The sequence below is a fragment of the Pyxicephalus adspersus genome, chromosome 10, assembly GCF_032062135.1.
Source record: "Pyxicephalus adspersus chromosome 10, UCB_Pads_2.0, whole genome shotgun sequence".
Taxonomy (NCBI): domain Eukaryota; kingdom Metazoa; phylum Chordata; class Amphibia; order Anura; family Pyxicephalidae; genus Pyxicephalus; species Pyxicephalus adspersus.
In genome coordinates, this window is record NC_092867.1 from 55,334,391 (window position 1) to 55,351,405 (window position 17,015).

General features: G+C 39.4%; 2 protein-coding genes across 6 annotated transcripts in view; one reads left to right on the forward strand and one right to left on the reverse strand.

The window, feature by feature from the left end:
- Window positions 1–5,004, forward strand: part of LOC140339765 (gastrula zinc finger protein XlCGF66.1-like) — an 11,741-nt gene extending 6,737 nt beyond the window's left edge. For all 4 annotated transcript variants that reach the window (XM_072424666.1, XM_072424669.1, XM_072424667.1 and 1 more), the window contains 2 exons: window positions 1,499–1,601; window positions 3,724–5,004. Coding sequence is in view for 1 of the 4 variants with exons in the window: in XM_072424669.1 (XP_072280770.1) it covers window positions 1,499–1,503 (5 nt within the window). In the remaining 3 variants the exon portion in view is untranslated. The remainder of the gene's footprint in view (window positions 1–1,498; window positions 1,602–3,723) is intronic.
- A 3,854-nt stretch (window positions 5,005–8,858) lies between these two features.
- Window positions 8,859–16,482, reverse strand: LOC140339755 (uncharacterized). Of its 2 annotated transcripts, none has more exons than XM_072424634.1 (6): window positions 16,305–16,482; window positions 15,418–15,538; window positions 15,201–15,292; window positions 15,010–15,112; window positions 14,731–14,817; window positions 8,859–11,118 (listed from the first exon to the last, which is right to left on the reverse strand). In XM_072424634.1, exons 2-6 carry the CDS (start codon window positions 15,449–15,451, stop codon window positions 10,064–10,066), a joined length of 1,371 nt encoding a protein of 456 aa, XP_072280735.1. In that variant the 5' UTR covers window positions 15,452–15,538; window positions 16,305–16,482; the 3' UTR covers window positions 8,859–10,063. The 2 variants fall into 2 exon arrangements, with proteins under 2 accessions (XP_072280735.1, XP_072280736.1); XM_072424635.1 differs by lacking the exon at window positions 16,305–16,482 and adding an exon at window positions 15,935–16,241.
- Between the last annotated feature and the right edge of the window lie 533 nt (window positions 16,483–17,015).

Genomic DNA, 17,015 nt, shown 5'->3' on the forward strand with positions numbered 1-17,015 from the left:
AAGACCTAGGGCATATTTTGGCATTTCAAAAAATATAAGACAGTGCCTTATAATCGGGGAAACAGGGTAGCCACGCCAAAAGACCTGGACGTCCACGGAAGACAACAATGGTGGATGATCTCAGAATCAATTCCATGGTGAAGAGAAACCCCGTCCCAACAGCCAACCAAGTGAACAACACTCCCCAGAAAGTAGGCGTATTGATATCCATAGCATAAAAGTAAATACAGATGGTGCACTGCAAGGTGCAAGTCTCTCATAAGCCTCAAGAATAGAAAGGCTGGATTGGACTTTGCTCAAAAACATCTAAAAAATCCAGCACAGTTCTAGAAAAATATTCTTTGGACAGATGAAACCAAGATAAACCTTTACCAGAATGATGGCAAGAAAAAAGTATAAAGAAGGCATGGAACAGCTCATGATCCAAAGCATAGCACATCATCTGTAAAACATGGCGGAGGCAGTGTGATGGCTTGGGCGTGCATGACTGCCAGTGGCACTGGGAAACTAGTGTTTATCGATGATGTGACACAGGACAGAAGCAGCCGCATGAATTCTGAGGTGTTCAGAGACATACTGTCTGCTCAAATCAAGCTAAATGCAGTCACATTGATTGGGAGGTATATTATAATACAGATGGACAATGACCTCAAAACACACAGCCAAAGCAACCCAGGAGTTTATTAAAGCAATGAAGTGGAATATTCTTAAATGGCCAAGTCAGTCACCTGATCCAGCATATGGTGATGTCCATGAGTTCAACACTACAGGCTGTTATTGCCAGCAAAGGGTTTGCAACCTAATAATGCAAATAAACATTTTATTTTCAGCTTTTTAATTTGTCCAATTACTTTTGAGCCTCTGAAATGAAGTGATTGTGTTAAAAAAGGCTTTAGTTCCTCACATTTTTATGCATTTTCTGATCAACCCACTGAGTTAAAGCTGAAGGTCTGCAGTTCAACTGCATCTGAGTTGTTTCATTTAAAATTTATTGTGGTAATGTACAGAACCAAAATTAGAAAAAAGTTGTCTCTGTCCAAATATTTATGGACCTAAATGTAGCTGTATGTGTCTTGTTCTTAGACCACATAGTAGCTGCTCACCACTAATGATCAAAAACCAAACAGTTTAGTTTAATTGTGTGCTTACCTTGATGGCAAAGAGGAAGAAGGAAGCTAATCTGGGCTGCATGGTGAGTCTTTCAGGGGTGTAACATGGCAATGAGAAGAGCTGGCAGTGCCAGATTCTTATTTGAGTTTATCTAAATGCAAAAAGAGAAATGAAATAAATTGTAGCTTATCAGTTCCTATTTGTGGTGGGTACATTAGGTTTCTTTTTTTCTGGCTAAGTTTATTTTCTGCACTCACATAAAAAAAAGGATTGCTTACAGGTTCTCTTTAAGCTGGACATCAACCATAGAGATCAGGCAGCCTGAGAGACACATTAGTTGGCACATGTAGATGATCTAATGAGTTAATAATATTTTTTTGTCTTTCAGGCTGAATATCAAAGAAATGTTGAAGTGAAGGAGGAAGCAGAAGATCCATCTGTGATAGGTGATGGTCTGTGTGAGAAGGAAATTCCTCCTGAGATCAGGACAGGTGAGTAATAAACACTGAATCCAGAAGAATTCCAGATCTTCCTTGTTCTCTCTGGGGCTGTTGGAAAGATTTCTGCAGAGTTCCTGGCTTTGCAATACTTTCGGTGTCCCTTTCAGGAAGCGCCCACCATCCCTGCTGGATCATGGAGAATGTCATAGGAGGAGCTAGGACACACATGGGTTGGTTAGTAACTACCAGGTAGCAAATAAGAAATGAAAGAAAGAGGCAGTGTTTGCGGCCATGGTTTTAGAAAACAGTAATTATGTATTTATGCTTAGATTCATACATAATTAAACAAACATCACATGAAAATACACCAGACCATTAAATCATGGGTTGGAGTTCGATACACTATACAATAAATCACTAGTGATTTATTAGATGCATTGTTTAGTCTTTTTACCCGACACGTTTCGCCAGTATAGGCTTCCTCATGGGTATGTGGTAATGACCTTCTCGGTCTGTATGGTGAATACAATATGGAGATAGTAGATAAACATTTGTAAATTACACAATATTGATAAGATTGTATACTTTACATCATAACTAGATATATGAAATGCACATTTGAAAATTCAATCAGGTAATAGAGATACATTCCTAAATATATTCACATTAAAAATAAAAACATATATGCAGTAGTTTGTGTATATATATATATATATATATATATATATGTATATATTGATTACATATATAGATATAAAGACATGTATTGGTGTTATTCTCAAAGTATGTGTGCCATGAGTGTTGGGGATCCTATTTTCAATGTACAAATAGTTTGTGCTTGAGGCATATAACATACGATTATAACAATACATGTCTCTATATCTATATGTGTAATCAATATACATCTCTCTCATCTCTATTACCTGATAGAATTGTCATATGTGCATTTCATATATTTAGTTATGATTCAAAGTATACAATCTTATATCAACATTATGTAACTCACAAATGTAAATCTACTATCTCCATATTGTATTCATTATACAGACCGAGAAAGTCATTACCACATACCCCTGAGGAAGCCTATACTGGCGAAACGCGTTGGGTAAAAAGACTTAATGGTGCATCCAATAAATCACTAGTGACTTAATGAATAGTGTGTCGAACTCCAACACATGGAGATGTAATGGGCTGGTGATGTAATGGGCTGGGGTATTTTCATGTGATGTTTGTTTAATTATGTATGAATCTAAGCATAAATACATAATTACTGTTTTCTAAAACCACGGTCGCAAACCCAGTCTCTTTCTTTCATTTCCTATTTGCTATTAACATTTCCATGGGTAGCCATACCTATATTTCTAGAAGTGAAAGATAGGGGGGACGACCTGCTTTTCCTATATTGTAACTACCAGGTAGTCAGGGATAGAGCTGGGAATTACGAAAAGGAGAGCTCACTATTGGAGTATCCAAGTCATATAAGAAACCAGGGGCTGATCAAGCCTGCCAGACCCATAAATAACACATTTGAGTGGACTGTCCCCTGACAATTATCAGTGACACAAACATGTTTGACAACTCCATTGAAATCAGAATTGAAGCCAGCCCATTTGCCTGGATATAAAAGCTAAAATAATAAATGGATTTGATTCTTCTTGCAGTCTTGTTAAGAGAATGGGGGGGGGGGGGTCTTTGTCATCAGTTTTCATCTTAGCTCCTGTAAGAGTGGGACATATGCAGAGGTTCTGTGCACTCCCTTCTAAACACAAATCACTTTCTAAATCTAGACGGGACCAGGACTGACTCAGCACACCAGATAGAATATCACTTTTGGGTGGACAGACACCTTAACTCTTGCAAGCCAAGCAGTACAGTGACTGCTGCTCTGAAAAGGGAAAAGCTGTGTGGTTGACTGAAAATAAATTCATCTTGGGATGATTTAGTATTTCTTAAGTTTTAAGATGTAACCCTTAAAATAACTTTCTGGTCTTCAGGGAACCCCTTCTATGATTACTGAACCCCTTCTATAATTATTATTTCCATAGCTCACAGTACATTGGTGTAATGTTTAATGGGAACAATTCCTTTTATATTAGTAGCCATTGGAAAGAATGTCACCCTTACAGATAGCCAAAAGGATCATTGGTATCATTTACTTTTGTATCTTCTCCAGATGGAGGACACAAACATACCAGTGATGAAACATGTCTCGTCCCTCTAGATGGTGAAGATGGTGACATCACATCCAACTCTTCAAATGAAGACCCCATCACCTCAAATCATCGTTCAGAACCTCATTTTGCCAACCAAAAATCTGATTTCTCTACACATATAAGGTGTCCTCTTGATTGTGCACCTTTTTCCTCCAATCATATGGTCCATAAAAGGTCTGATGAGTACCGGTATTCCAACTTCAAGAGAAGTTTTATTGATAGAGCAGAGCTCAGTGAAAACCAAAAAAACTCATCCTGCCAACAAGCCATTTCCATGTCCAGACTGTGGCAAATGTTTTCCTCAGAAATCAAACCTTTACTCACACAGGCGAGTCCACATAGGGGAGCGACCCTATCCTTTTGTAGAATGCGGCAAAAGATTCACCTGCAAATCACATCTTCTTTATCATCAGAGGGTTCACACGTCTGGGAAACCATTTACCTGTTCCGAATGTGGCAAATGTCTTTCCCGCTTATGGACCTTCATAGCGCACCAGAGACTTCACACAGGGGAAAAGCCTTATTGCTGCTCCGAATGGGGGAGAGGATTTACTGACAAAGCATAGCTCACTGACTATGAGAAAATCCATGCCACCAACAAGCCATATCCCTGTTCTGAATGTGGGAAATTATTCACACAAAGATCCAACCTTGTTCATCATCAGAGAACACATACAGGAGAGAGACCTTTCACTTGTTCTGAATGTGGAAAGAGTTTCACCCAAATGGGAAGTCTGACTTCTCATCAGTGGACCCACACAGGAGAAAAACCTTATTCATGTGCCAAGTGCAGGAAAAGTTTCTCCCAGCAAACATCCCTGATCAAACATGAACATGTTCACCTAGGGGAAAAACCATACATATGTTCAGAATGTGGGAAGTGGTTCGCCGACCATACTTGAAGGTTCATCGCAAGATCCACAATCAACTCTTTACATGTTCTGAGTGTGGCAAAGGCTTTCCCCAGAAGTCAGATCTGATTTGACACAAGAAAGTCCACACAGTTGATAGCATGCATGTTTGTTCCAAGTGTGAGATAAAGTACTCAAAGAGGTCCTCCCTCACTTTACATCACAACTGCTACAAAAGACTGGAGGCACTGGAAAGTGGAACCTGATTATGGGTTGTGCAGTCAATAAAGATTTCTGGTTTTGACTGACGATCAGTATTTGTTGTCACTGTCATTTGTTTTCTAGACAGTACTAATCCTTCTTCACTCATCCATTCAACACATCCAAAAAGTTGGCTTGAGAATTTAAAGCAAGTACATACACATAGGAGCATAGTCACATATTTGACCCCCTACCTAGGATGCCCAGATACAGAGATCTGCCCTTTTTGGCCTAGTGTCCCTTCAATACATGCTGGCAGTTGTAAACAATAGTGATCTCTTCCTTTGAAACTGAAGGAGGCAGGAGGGAGACAGGAAGTGGGGCTTCTGATTACAGGAAGTGGTGATCCAACAGGAGGAAGGGGCTTTCAACATCACAGCTTTAGACTGCCACTGACTTTATGGCTATGTTCCACCAATTTCAATTTTCCTGCCTTACTGACAGTTTCCAGGGTTCATCCAGAAGTCAAGCCCCAGTAACTAAGGTGAAACAAAATCAGAGAAAGGCGAAGAAGAGATATTTCTGGCTAGCATGGTGGCCCGGAGGTTAGCACTCTTCCAAGGTTTGAATCCCGGCCAGGGCACTATCTGCATTGAGTTTGCAGGTTCTCCATGTGTCTGGTGGGTTTTCATCCCACATCCCAAAAACATGCAGTTAGGTTAATTGGCTTTCCCCCAAAATTGACCTTAAACTACATTAATGACATGACTGTTATTATGGTAGGGACATTAGTTCGTGAGCCTCATTGAAGGACAGTTAGTGTCACAACTATGGACTTTGTACAGCGCTGTGTAATATGATGGTGCTATAGAAATACTATGTATTAATAATAATAAATAATATTATTAATATCAGGCATCTTGGGGTTCTCAGAGCTTGATGACTGGAAAAGCTGAACTCCAATGAATGAAAAAGGTAGGCCAGTAATAGTCATGCTGGGGAGGAATAGCACAGATGATACTGGGCATCCTGTAGCCAGAAAATGATGCAGGTTCTATCTGACTTGCTGCAGTTTCTAATGAACCAGGTTCTGACCACTGTCTATCAGCACCAATGTCTTCCTACCATCCATCAGCACCAGGCCCTATCTACCTTCCTTCTGTGCACACTATAGGCAACAGGATAGACAAGGAGAGCTTCACTGTTTAATTTGTAATGATGTTAGTAACTAAAGGGGTGGTGGTTTGTGATTGTATGTATGGTGCGGCTATGTCAGTGGTGTTATGTGTATGATTGTGTATAATGTGCGGATTGTAGGTTTATGTGTGTAATACAGTGCTGTGTGTATAAATGTGTGTATGTTTACCTATGTATTGTGGTGATGTATGTATGACATATTTATGTTTGTGTATGATTTGCAGATTGTTTGCATTTTTGTGTGTAATTGTTATATCATTTAAGTCCAAAATGTCTTGGAGTTGCTGCACTCATAACTAAAAAAATATCGGAGTGCAAAGGGTTAAATAAAGTAAATTGGAAACAACAAATAAATGATATAAAGGGACTTATTGATATAACAAAAATAAACCTCAATTGTATTTTTATAAATTGGTTAATTTTAGTACAAATATATTCAATTAAATGAAAACTTTCCCAGGACGCTCCACCCTCCATGATTGCAAGTGATTGTCATTCTTGGATTTACGATTCCTTTGAGAATGGGGGGTTTACGGGTGTATTCCTATAACACAACTGGCAGTTTGTGTATATTATTACAGCACTCTACTCTGAGGACATCAGGTGGTAAGTTCTGGCAATGACGCCACCTTGTACTGAAATAAAATCCCTCTGTGTATTCCAGCACTCCACTCTGAGGACATCTGGTGGTGAGTTCTGGTAATGACGCCACCTTGTACTGAAATAATATCCCTCTGTGTATCCCTCTGGCAGGTTGGGTCCATGCATAATTACATCTTTCGTTCAGTATATAGGATTTCCACTGATGCATTTTTACGTTTGCTGACCATCACAGAGGAATTTTTTGTTTACATTGAAGCATGGTAAATGAATTACTCCACCTGACATCAAGACATGTTTTACTACCATGGGATGTCCTTCTGCTTAATGTGTATAAGAAGCTGACCATACACTATACATATTTACACTAGATTTTGAGCTCCTATTCTCAGTCATCTGGGCTTGTGGGAACCTATCCTCTGGCATGGTACAGGGATTATTTTTGATTCCAACAGCAGAGATGCATCAGCCGAGCAGAACTAATGTGATTGTTCAAGACATACCTACTCTTTCATTCAGCAGCAGCTTGAAGGCAAGTTCCTGGAGAGTCACTAAATTTGGTATGATCTCTAAATAAATCTGTGTATTAGCTCATCTTCATTACTCTCATATTAACACTGCTCTCTCCTGTGAATTCACATCAATGAACTTGTTGCACACTGTTGTTCGGCCATTGAAATAACAGACACACCAGTCATTACTAATTTTAGAGACTGATTGATGAGAACACTGACTTTGGTCTATGAAACCCTGTGCCCGTCACCCTCTGTACATTGGCAAAGCCAACATCCATTTTTGGATAAGACAATCAGAACAGAATCCTTCCATCGGTTTTTGAGGTTTACAAAATCAGACAGATGGAATGGATCCAGCTAATACTTAAGCAGTAAATAAACAGGACCTTGGTATTAGGAGTTTTACTCATCATATTAAATGTGATTTTTTCTGTCTCTGGCTGTTGGTAAAATCTGCTCTCTAAGTACTAAGGACTGCTATGCCCATTGTGAGGTGTTCCCAAAATCCCTGTTCTGAGTTTGTGGGTCTCTACACATGCTATGCCCATTAATAAGGCTACCAATCAGCCAATCACTAAAAATCTTCTATAAGTTTAACATAGTACCATCTTTTCAAATGATCTTTAAAATTTTAAGGGTTAAGCCTTAACCAGGAACAATGAGGACATATAGTGGTGACTGCAGGGGCTCTAGACTAAATGTATCTAACAACACAAACACAACACCTGGTAAAATCTGTCAAAAGCAGTTATTGTTATTTTATCCTTTTTATAAGCTGTAGTTTTATCTTGGTATTTTTGGCTAGATGTTTGCTCACAGTACATTAGTGTGGTGGTCAGTGGGGCGGATATCACCCTTACAGATAGCCAAAAGGATCATTGGTGTCAGTTAAACTGACCTGAGGGTCACAGATTGCTTATTGCACAAGGAAACCATAGCAACCTCTGGAGGAACCCTGGTTATTATTATTATTAAACAGGATTTATATAGCGCCAACATATTACGCAGCGCTGTACATTAAATAGGGATTGCAAATGACATGAGAAACACTGTTTTATAACCTCGGTCTACCTTTTTTTTCACTTTGGAACTGTTTCATTGGTAATACCTTCCAAGATCTGCCAAGTTTTACCAGATCTACTCTCTTTTCTTAAACTAACCCTTCATATATACTTGAATATAAACAAAGACACTTTTTTTTTTAACAGGAAAGCTTCAATGACTCAAGTATAAACCTAGGCTACAAAATAAAGCCATTAGTGTTAGCATTAAAATCAGTAATCGGAAGAAATGCCAATAAAACATGTGAAAAGCTTGCTGTATATTTAGGTATATACCATATTTTCAACCATTTATAGACATGTTTTCTATTGTAATGTTTCCTTTTATATTCCTCCCCTTATGGCTGAATACAGGAAACCCTACTTTCTTGTTAAATACCTTATTTTTGACATCATCACTGAGACTATGTGCTTCTGAGATCATGGCTGATGGAAGGGATCAAAGGATGCTTGCTTCCTGGATATCTGAACTATCTACCTAGGATTACAACTCCCACAACCCTTTGATGCTTTTATCACTTCTGGAGGCAGAGATGTGTTGGCCAATGATGCCAAGGCATGCCTGCTGTCCCAGTAAGTTATCAGCTTGGCATAATGGTTTTACCATGGCATTTGTAACCTACAGTTAGCACTGTCATTGAACACAAGAGTAGGAAAGAAATTGACAGAATCAATGAATAGTTATTTTAATTTTTCAAACATAAACATATATTTTTGTGGTTGGATAAAAAAAAAAAAATTTAAAAGATTTCACATTTTTAAAGTGAGTATGAAATGCTGCATACAAAATACATTGCATTGTCATATTCAGCCAGCAGTTGGCACTCTTTGTCATTATGCCAGAAGGCAGGGTGGTGGACCCTCTGTGTCACCAGCCCAGTTGGCTGAGGTGTGCATGAGGTGCAGAGTCTAAGCAACAGCCCAGTCTTCTCCAAGGTCTCTAGAGGTCACGATGTTAGGCTGCAGGCTGTTGACAGGTTGCAGCCCCCATGAGCACAGAGGCTGGTGAATGCTGACAGACAGGAATAAAGCATGGTTTCGGAACAAGAGACAGGCGCGTGGTCAGACAAGCCAAAGGTCGGGGCAGGCGGCAAACAGGAGTAGTCGAGAAAAGCCAAAGATTGAGGCATCCAGCGATCAGGAGTAGTCAAGGGTACACAAGACAATCAGCAACAGGAAACACGGACGGGAGCAACTGGAACCTGGGAAAAAGCCAAAAAGAACTCCTTGTTCAGACAACTTCCTGTCGCCAGTCATTTCCTTTTGTAAGAGAGGTCATTTGGTAAATGGGAATCACATGATCAGCAGGTAAGAGAACCCACTACCAGAGGGTGTACTGGAACTGAGGCAGCTCAGGTGGGGTTTACACTTCTGCCAGCAGATGAAGTGCTTTTGCGGAACATTTTGGTTCTCTGGGGTAAGTAGACAGCTCTCAGAGGATAACAAACTCAGACCAGGAAGTGACCAGTAGACTGGATCCATGAACAGGGCTGCTGTTCCTGCTGGCTGCAGAGGAATGTGGGGCGGGTGACACAAACAAAGGCACAGATCCCCTGGTCCTGTGGGCATCTGTCACTTGTTTTTTTTTCCCAGAGTGTGTACAGATTTCAGCAGCTGAAGCTGCAATCTATGCAGTTGGAAAGTAAAACTGGTGACTCCTCCACCTCATTTTGTTTGATTCATGTTTTAATTAGAGAGAAAATGTCCAAAAACAGACACTTTCTGCGGTGTTCTCTATTGAAATAGTAGATCAGGGATTCCTATGGGTACCCTGTGACTAATGGTATTTTCCAAAATGACCATCACAAGCCCTGTATAGTGTACGTCTGTAAAATCAGAGGTATTTCCCAGTACACCTACTCAGCTACTGCATTCTCATTCAAGATCCCTGTGTGAACTTAAATGTGACATAAGGGACAATTTTTTTGAAAACCTTTTCCCACATTCCGAACATGAATATGGCTGAACCCCAGTGTGGACTTGATGATGTTTAACCAACCCAGACTTGTTGGTAAAGCCCCTGCCACATTCGGAGCAAGAGTAGGGGCGATCTCCAGTGTGGATTTTTTTATGCGTGGCAAGGTTGGACCGCCCTGTAAAAGATTTTCCGCATTCTGAACATGAATAGGGCTTCTCACCAGTGTGGATTCTCTGGTGCGTGATGAGAAGAGCCCTGGATGAAAAGCTTTTCCCACACTCTGTACAGGAATAGGGTCTCTCTCCTGTGTGGGATCTTTGGTGTAAAATAAGATGCCCAATCTGTGTAAAGCACTTCCCACACTCGGAACAGGAAAATGGCTTCTCATCCCTGTGGATTCTCTCGTGGGCATCAAGAACTGATTTCTGCCTAAAACATTTACCACACCCCGAACAGGAAAACGGCCTTTCACCTGTGTGGACTCGTTCGTGATTAATGAGATATCGTCTCTGAGAAAAACACTTGCCACATTCTGAGCATGAATACGACTCCTCCCCCGTGTGAAATTTCTCGTGGGTAATGAGGGATGATTTCTGGGCAAAACATTTGCCGCATTCGGAACAGGAGTATGGCTTCTCACCTGAGTGGGTCCTTTGATGTCTGGCAAGGGCTGACTTCTGGATAAAACCTTTTCCACACTCTGAACAAGAAAATGGTCGATCACTGCTGTGACTCTTCTGATGTCTTCTGAGAATAAACTTATGTGCAAAACACTTTCCACAATCGGGACACGGATACGGCTTCTCTATAGTATGACTCTGTTGGTGGGAGATTAGCTCTGCTCTTTGGGTAAAACGTTTCCTGCACTCCGAACAAGGGTATATGTCATCCCAGCCACCTGGATGGTAAGCAGATGATAAACCCAGACTGTGACGTGATGGATGAAGATTTAGTGTAACAGTGTTTTTTCTTGTAGAATCAGTTGTAAGGTTGTACCTCCGATATTGTCCATCTATGAGAAAACAAAAATGGCTTATGCTAAACTCTATAGAAAAGTTCTATAAAGAGGAGATTTAAAAAAAACTGTGTTGCATTTTGTTCAGTTTTGTATTGGAACACAAAGAGTACAAATTCTTAAAGGGAATGCTTTAACCAGGTTTTTAGTTACAACTCTCTTTGTATAGTCATAGCATTGCATATGCTTCTGATTTCATATATTGGGTGATAAGCCAAAAAAAGTAAACCCCATGTTCAAGGGAGGTCAACTGTAGGTTAAGGGGAGGTCATCTGCAGGACCAGAGGAAGTCAAGTAGAAGTCCAGAAGAGGCCAACTGGGGATCCAAAGGAGGTCTACTACAGTTAATTAGGAGGTTAATTGCACCTGCACCTGCAAAAATAATTCTACCTGCAAAAATAATTCTATTATCACACTACCAAAACCCATCAGTAAAAACTTTTAAGGGACAGGAATGGGGAATAGAACACATTTTTAGGAGCTACCAGACTAGGAGAATTTGGGACACTTTTGGATTCAGTTTTTGTTACTAACCAGAGTCAATTTCTGGAGGAATTCCTTTCTTACGCATGTCATCGCCCCTCACATATGACTCTGCTTCTTCTTTTACTTCAACTTTAATTCCATTTTGATCCTTAGTAACCCCAAACGAAATACAAAAAGTGAAAAGTAAAAAGAAACTATACAACTAAAGACTAACACACCCTTATGTGAAACTGATCAATATATCCCAGAAGCTGGGAGGTTCTGAGCAATCTGTTTCCTATTATCCCAACATGCTGCTAAAATCTGGCCAAAATGAAGCTGGGTGTACCACCGGCTCTTTTCAGTAACCACTTGGCTACAGCTTCTCCCCACCCAGATTAAAAAAAATTCCAGGGAGAACACTGCATATTGTAGATTCCATGGAAGAAGTTCATTAAACCTGAACAACAGGTAGATAGCTAAAGAGAGAACCAGGATTACTGAGGTTGTCCTTTAAAGCGTCCTCATCTTTCGGTAAAACCACCAGTGTAAAACACCTTTAGCACTGCTCTGGAGACCTTTAATGCGTGGTTCTAATAATGCTGCATTGAGATTGCTCATAAACAGCTCTTAATGGAACATACATCCACTGCACATATGCACCACTTATCACATGCATTCCTTTGCATTGGGGTTATTATTGGGGTGGATACAGAGTTCCCTACCATCAGTTGCAGGAGGCTGACCTCAAGGTATGTAGAAATAACAAATTATAACAGATCACAGTCAGCACATGAACACAGAGAGCTGACTTAAAAACATTACCAAACTTCCTCCCTAGTACATGAATTCCATCTACCTGATCCCCCTGAGGGAGCTCCTGCTGTTCATCTGAGGAATCCTCAGAACACAAATGAAGACATCAATTCAAAAAAGTCAAGACAAAAAAGCTTCTTAATGGTTTATATGTAGAGACAAATGCTACAATATGTTCACTGTAAAGTGAGTATCTCCATGTAACCATGTGAATATCTTTATGTAACCAATGATGTCTCTAAAACCATTAATCACTAGGTCTCTACAAGGCTGGCATGCAGTAAAAATGTACAATACTAAAGGGGAACCCTTTAGCAAATACTACAGCATCCCAGTAAAGCCTCATTACTGGATAGGCTTTATAAATGAAAGTAAAAACAATCCTTGGGTAATTTATCACAATGAGACTTCCAAATACAGTAATTACTAATTTTTTTTTCATGACTGGGAAAAATATTTTCTCAACACAGATAGGCGGTGTTCATAAAAAAATTAAAATTTGCACAGGCCACTTGCAAAGGAAGACCTCCTATACTCACCTGTCCCATCACCCTTTCCTATGGTCTTTACTTGCTTGTGTCCCCCACTATGTGCTTTTCTTCCTGTCTACAGGTAGTGTGATGCTACTGTTTAGTTTATGTAGGCCCCAACTAAAAAAACACAGCGCTAGACAAGGGATCAGACATTTGACACCTCTGAAAGAACAGAATACAGAAATTCTTCAGACGGGCATAGCTCAAGGGAGCAATGATGTGTGGAACATGTAACAGGATAAAATAACCTTTTCTGTAAATTATTATTTTTTATTAGTATTATTAATATTAACCACCTGGGCGTTTCACTGATGTCCGAAATCGGTACACTGTTTTTCATGAAATTTTTTTTTAAATTGTAGACCTGTAACTTACAGAAATATGTCCGAACAAGGGTCTAGTAGATATCATGAATATAAAAAAAGTTTGAAACATACAATCATGTAAAAAATACTTTTAATAAAATTAAATAAAAAACACAAAAATCAGCTTAAACAAGTATACATAAATAAAACAAAAATACTGAAAATACAATAATTCGGTATACTGTATAGTTATATTTTTTTCTAAAACACCTCCCTAGTGTGGTAAATTTTAAAACAGTCCAACTTCACATACCTATAGACAAAACCACATAAATATATTTTGTATTATTTTGTATTGGATTGGATACAGGACTTTGTATTGAATCCAATACAAAATATTTGAATTTCCCGCTACGACCCCCGTCGACGGGCGCATGCACTGACATCATCAGGAATCGTGGAGCGACGCGTAAACGAATGCCGGGTGTTCTAATTCTTTCTGAACTTCCGTACTTCCATGCAAAAAGTGTTACATTTTTTGCATGGAAATTTATTTTAGATTGTAGGCTATATTTCACCAAATTACTCAATAATTACTTATAATTCACCGAATTACCGCATAACACACCGAAATATGTCCAAAATTTTATACATTTAATAATACATTTTTTTTTTATAAAACTTAAAAAAAAAAATAGTGTATAATGTAATGTACCTGTACAGTAGCTTATATAATAAATATATATATATATATATATATATATCTATCTATATATATATATATATATATATATATAATACAATTATATATATATTATATAAAGATTTCTTTGAATTGGACTCAATACAGCTTTTTTGCATTGAGTTCAATACGAAGTTATTTAAATTTCCCGCCCCGCCTCCTGCCCGCACCGATGCATACAGCGACGTCACCGGGAAACCCCGGAGATCGTCACTGCACACGCCGGATAAAGAAAGAAGAGGACAGACGTGTCCGGAGGAGCTGCGGGGACAAGGTAAGTATTTTTTTTTCAGTTGTAATCCGATTGTCATACAATGTTGTATGACAATCGGATTGCAATATAACGCTTGTTTATATTTTTAGCTACCCCGACGTTGGTTCGGGATAAACGATAGTAGCACGTTTACTTACCCCGAACCAAGGTCGGGCTAACCGCCCGGGTGGTTAATAATAATAAACTGGGTTTATATAATGCAACACTGAACATTAAATAGGGATTATGTATTTACCAAATTTTTTCATAAACATGAGGAAACATAAGTGAAAAAGTAAGGCTGGTCCAGGTATAACTACAACTACAACATGGTAAAGTTTTGGTATAGAGGTAAAGAGACAACTTTAAAGACAATCCCAGAAAAAAAATCCAACTCTCTCTGCCAGTGTTAAGAAAAGAATGCCCTCTTTCCTGGCAGCCATTTTTTTAAAGAGAAACTGGGACTTTTTTTAATATTATATTATTATTACTCACCTGCACTGATCCCTATAGGAACTTCCTCCTCTTTAATCCTCACGCATACTTCTTCCTTCTCTTCCAGTTTCTGAGCGTTTCTGGGATCTGTGAAAAAGATAAGAGTGAAGCCCCCTGTACTGGGATGTATGAGAGACCCCAGAGAGTGTGTGTGGGGGAGACTGGTCAAGTCTATTGGATGGTGACACACAATGACAGAGGAGGGGGGAAGAAGAGAGTGTTGTGGTGATTGAACAAGGAAAATTCATAACTCCTCTGGATTTAGTGTTTATTCCTCACCTGTGCTGATCTCTGGAGGATTTTCCTCCTCCTTACATTGATCCTCATCATCCATCACATATAGATCTTCTTCTTTCACTTCAACTTTAATGAGACTTTCATCCTTAATATAAGATAATACAAAACAAAATGCTTCACATCATAACTGTAATCATTTTTATCAGCACGTTATGCCCTTTGTTGTCCTCTACCTGATCTTCGTGGGAGAGCTCCTGATCCTCCTGTGTAGAATCCCAGGAATACAGAGAACGGGGACATCTCTCTGGGGTATTTCTGGATCCATCTGTAGGAAACACACACACTGACTGAATACATTGTTTCTATGTCTTTATATCAGAGGATGTGTGTATCTAGGTGGATCCTCAATACTCTTCTCTCCTTTACAAAAAAATGAAAGTCTCCTCTTACCTGGTGATGTGAGGGTCTGGTGGTCCACCATCATGACATTCTTCTACAGATCCTTGTGTGCTTCTTTATGTTCCCACTCTTTTTTAGGAGTTATAAGAAAAGTTTCTTTGTACAGATCCACCTGCAATAAAACCTTGAACTGTAAGATATATCTCAATAAATAAACAAATGTAAAATAAAATGTGTCCATGCCTCCAGTGCTACTTAAACATCAGTCTTGTAGTGGACAATCCAATTGATAGGGGTCCATTTAGGATCTTTTGAAGCTCCATAATACTGAATTCTCTACTGAATTGATTTACAAATAATATATGTTCTACATCTACTCTGCTGTAGTATTTAAAGAGAAACTGAGAGATGTTTCTACACGTCTCCCTTTCCTAATCGAATGTCAATGAGCTGATTCTGTAGCATTGACCAGCAGGTTCAGAACTACAGTCTCTTGGAGATTTTTGTCCTTTTCATAGCACTACACACTTCAAAGTGTTTTCAATATTTTGCAGCAACATGAACTCACAAGCTCCTTGGAAGCATATTTTTGTATATGGACATCACTAAGACAACAATACGCCAAGCTGTAATAATCTTGCAAGCGTTTGTCCGATCTTTGGAGACAGCTAATCGGAGGAAATTGCTGACAAGACATCCTAGGTTACAGACCGTACACATAGGGGGGTTTTCTACAGCCTGACCACCACCTACATCTTAAGTGTAGGAGCCTGCAGTGATTATATTCACCCCCATCTCTAGTTCAATTCACCATCTAATGTCCTACACATCAGAGGACTTGCAGGTAAATGATGATATGTTGAGGTGACATGATCCCTCTATCCAGTCCACAGACAGTGCTGGGACCACCTTCTCTCACAATAAGAAGACATTATTACCTCCACCTTACAGGGTTCACATTCTCTAGGCTCACATCCCCACCAGGATAATTCTCACACTGCTACCACTTCTGTCTCCTTTAGGGCTACAATAAAATGGCCACCGAGCCCTTTATATAAACAGTGCTATAAAAGCAGCCGAAGCAACAAAACTAATCTGTTGCAGACACACGCAGCGTTTTGTTCTAGGAATGGGCTCTAGAGTTTATTACCCTGCTGCAAAGCCCTATTCAGAAGCGAAAGAGGAGCAACTTCCGGTCTGTTGTAATGCGTTCCAGGGTCGCTCACTACTTCCGGGTCACTAGTTACGCGCGTGCTCACAATGGTGATGAGAAGGGTGCAGCAAGGTGGTGGCTTTTTTCTTGTAGACCAAAAAAGACCCCTTGAAATCCTGATGGATTGGTGTTTTAGTTCTTAGCAATTTCAATTAGCAAGTTTAGGTCTGCTGGCAGAGTGTGTTTCCAGTAAACAGGAGGTCATGCAGACTTCTTATTATAAGAGAAGGGGGTCTATGGACTGGATGGAGTAATTAATATTATTATTGGTACTACACAGTATTTATATACTGTTTCCCCTATTTTAAGGCACTGTCTTATATTTTTGAAATGCCAAAATATGCCCTAGGTCTTATTTTCAGGGGGATGTCTTATTTTTCCATGAAGAAGACTACAGTACACATTTGTTGTTGAAAATTACTTATAATCACTCATG

Bases quoted from the DNA above. Each gene is read 5' to 3' on its own strand.
- LOC140339755 (XM_072424634.1), bottom strand. From the start codon at position 15,451: ATGATGGTGGACCACCAGACCCTCACATCACCAG. The intron at 15,293-15,417 runs GTAAGAGGAGAC...TGTTTCCTACAG, and splicing joins CCAGACCCTCACATCACCAG to ATGGATCCAGAAATACCCCA. The intron at 11,119-14,730 runs GTGAGTAATAAT...GTTTTCTCATAG, and splicing joins TCCTATAGGGATCAGTGCAG to ATGGACAATATCGGAGGTAC.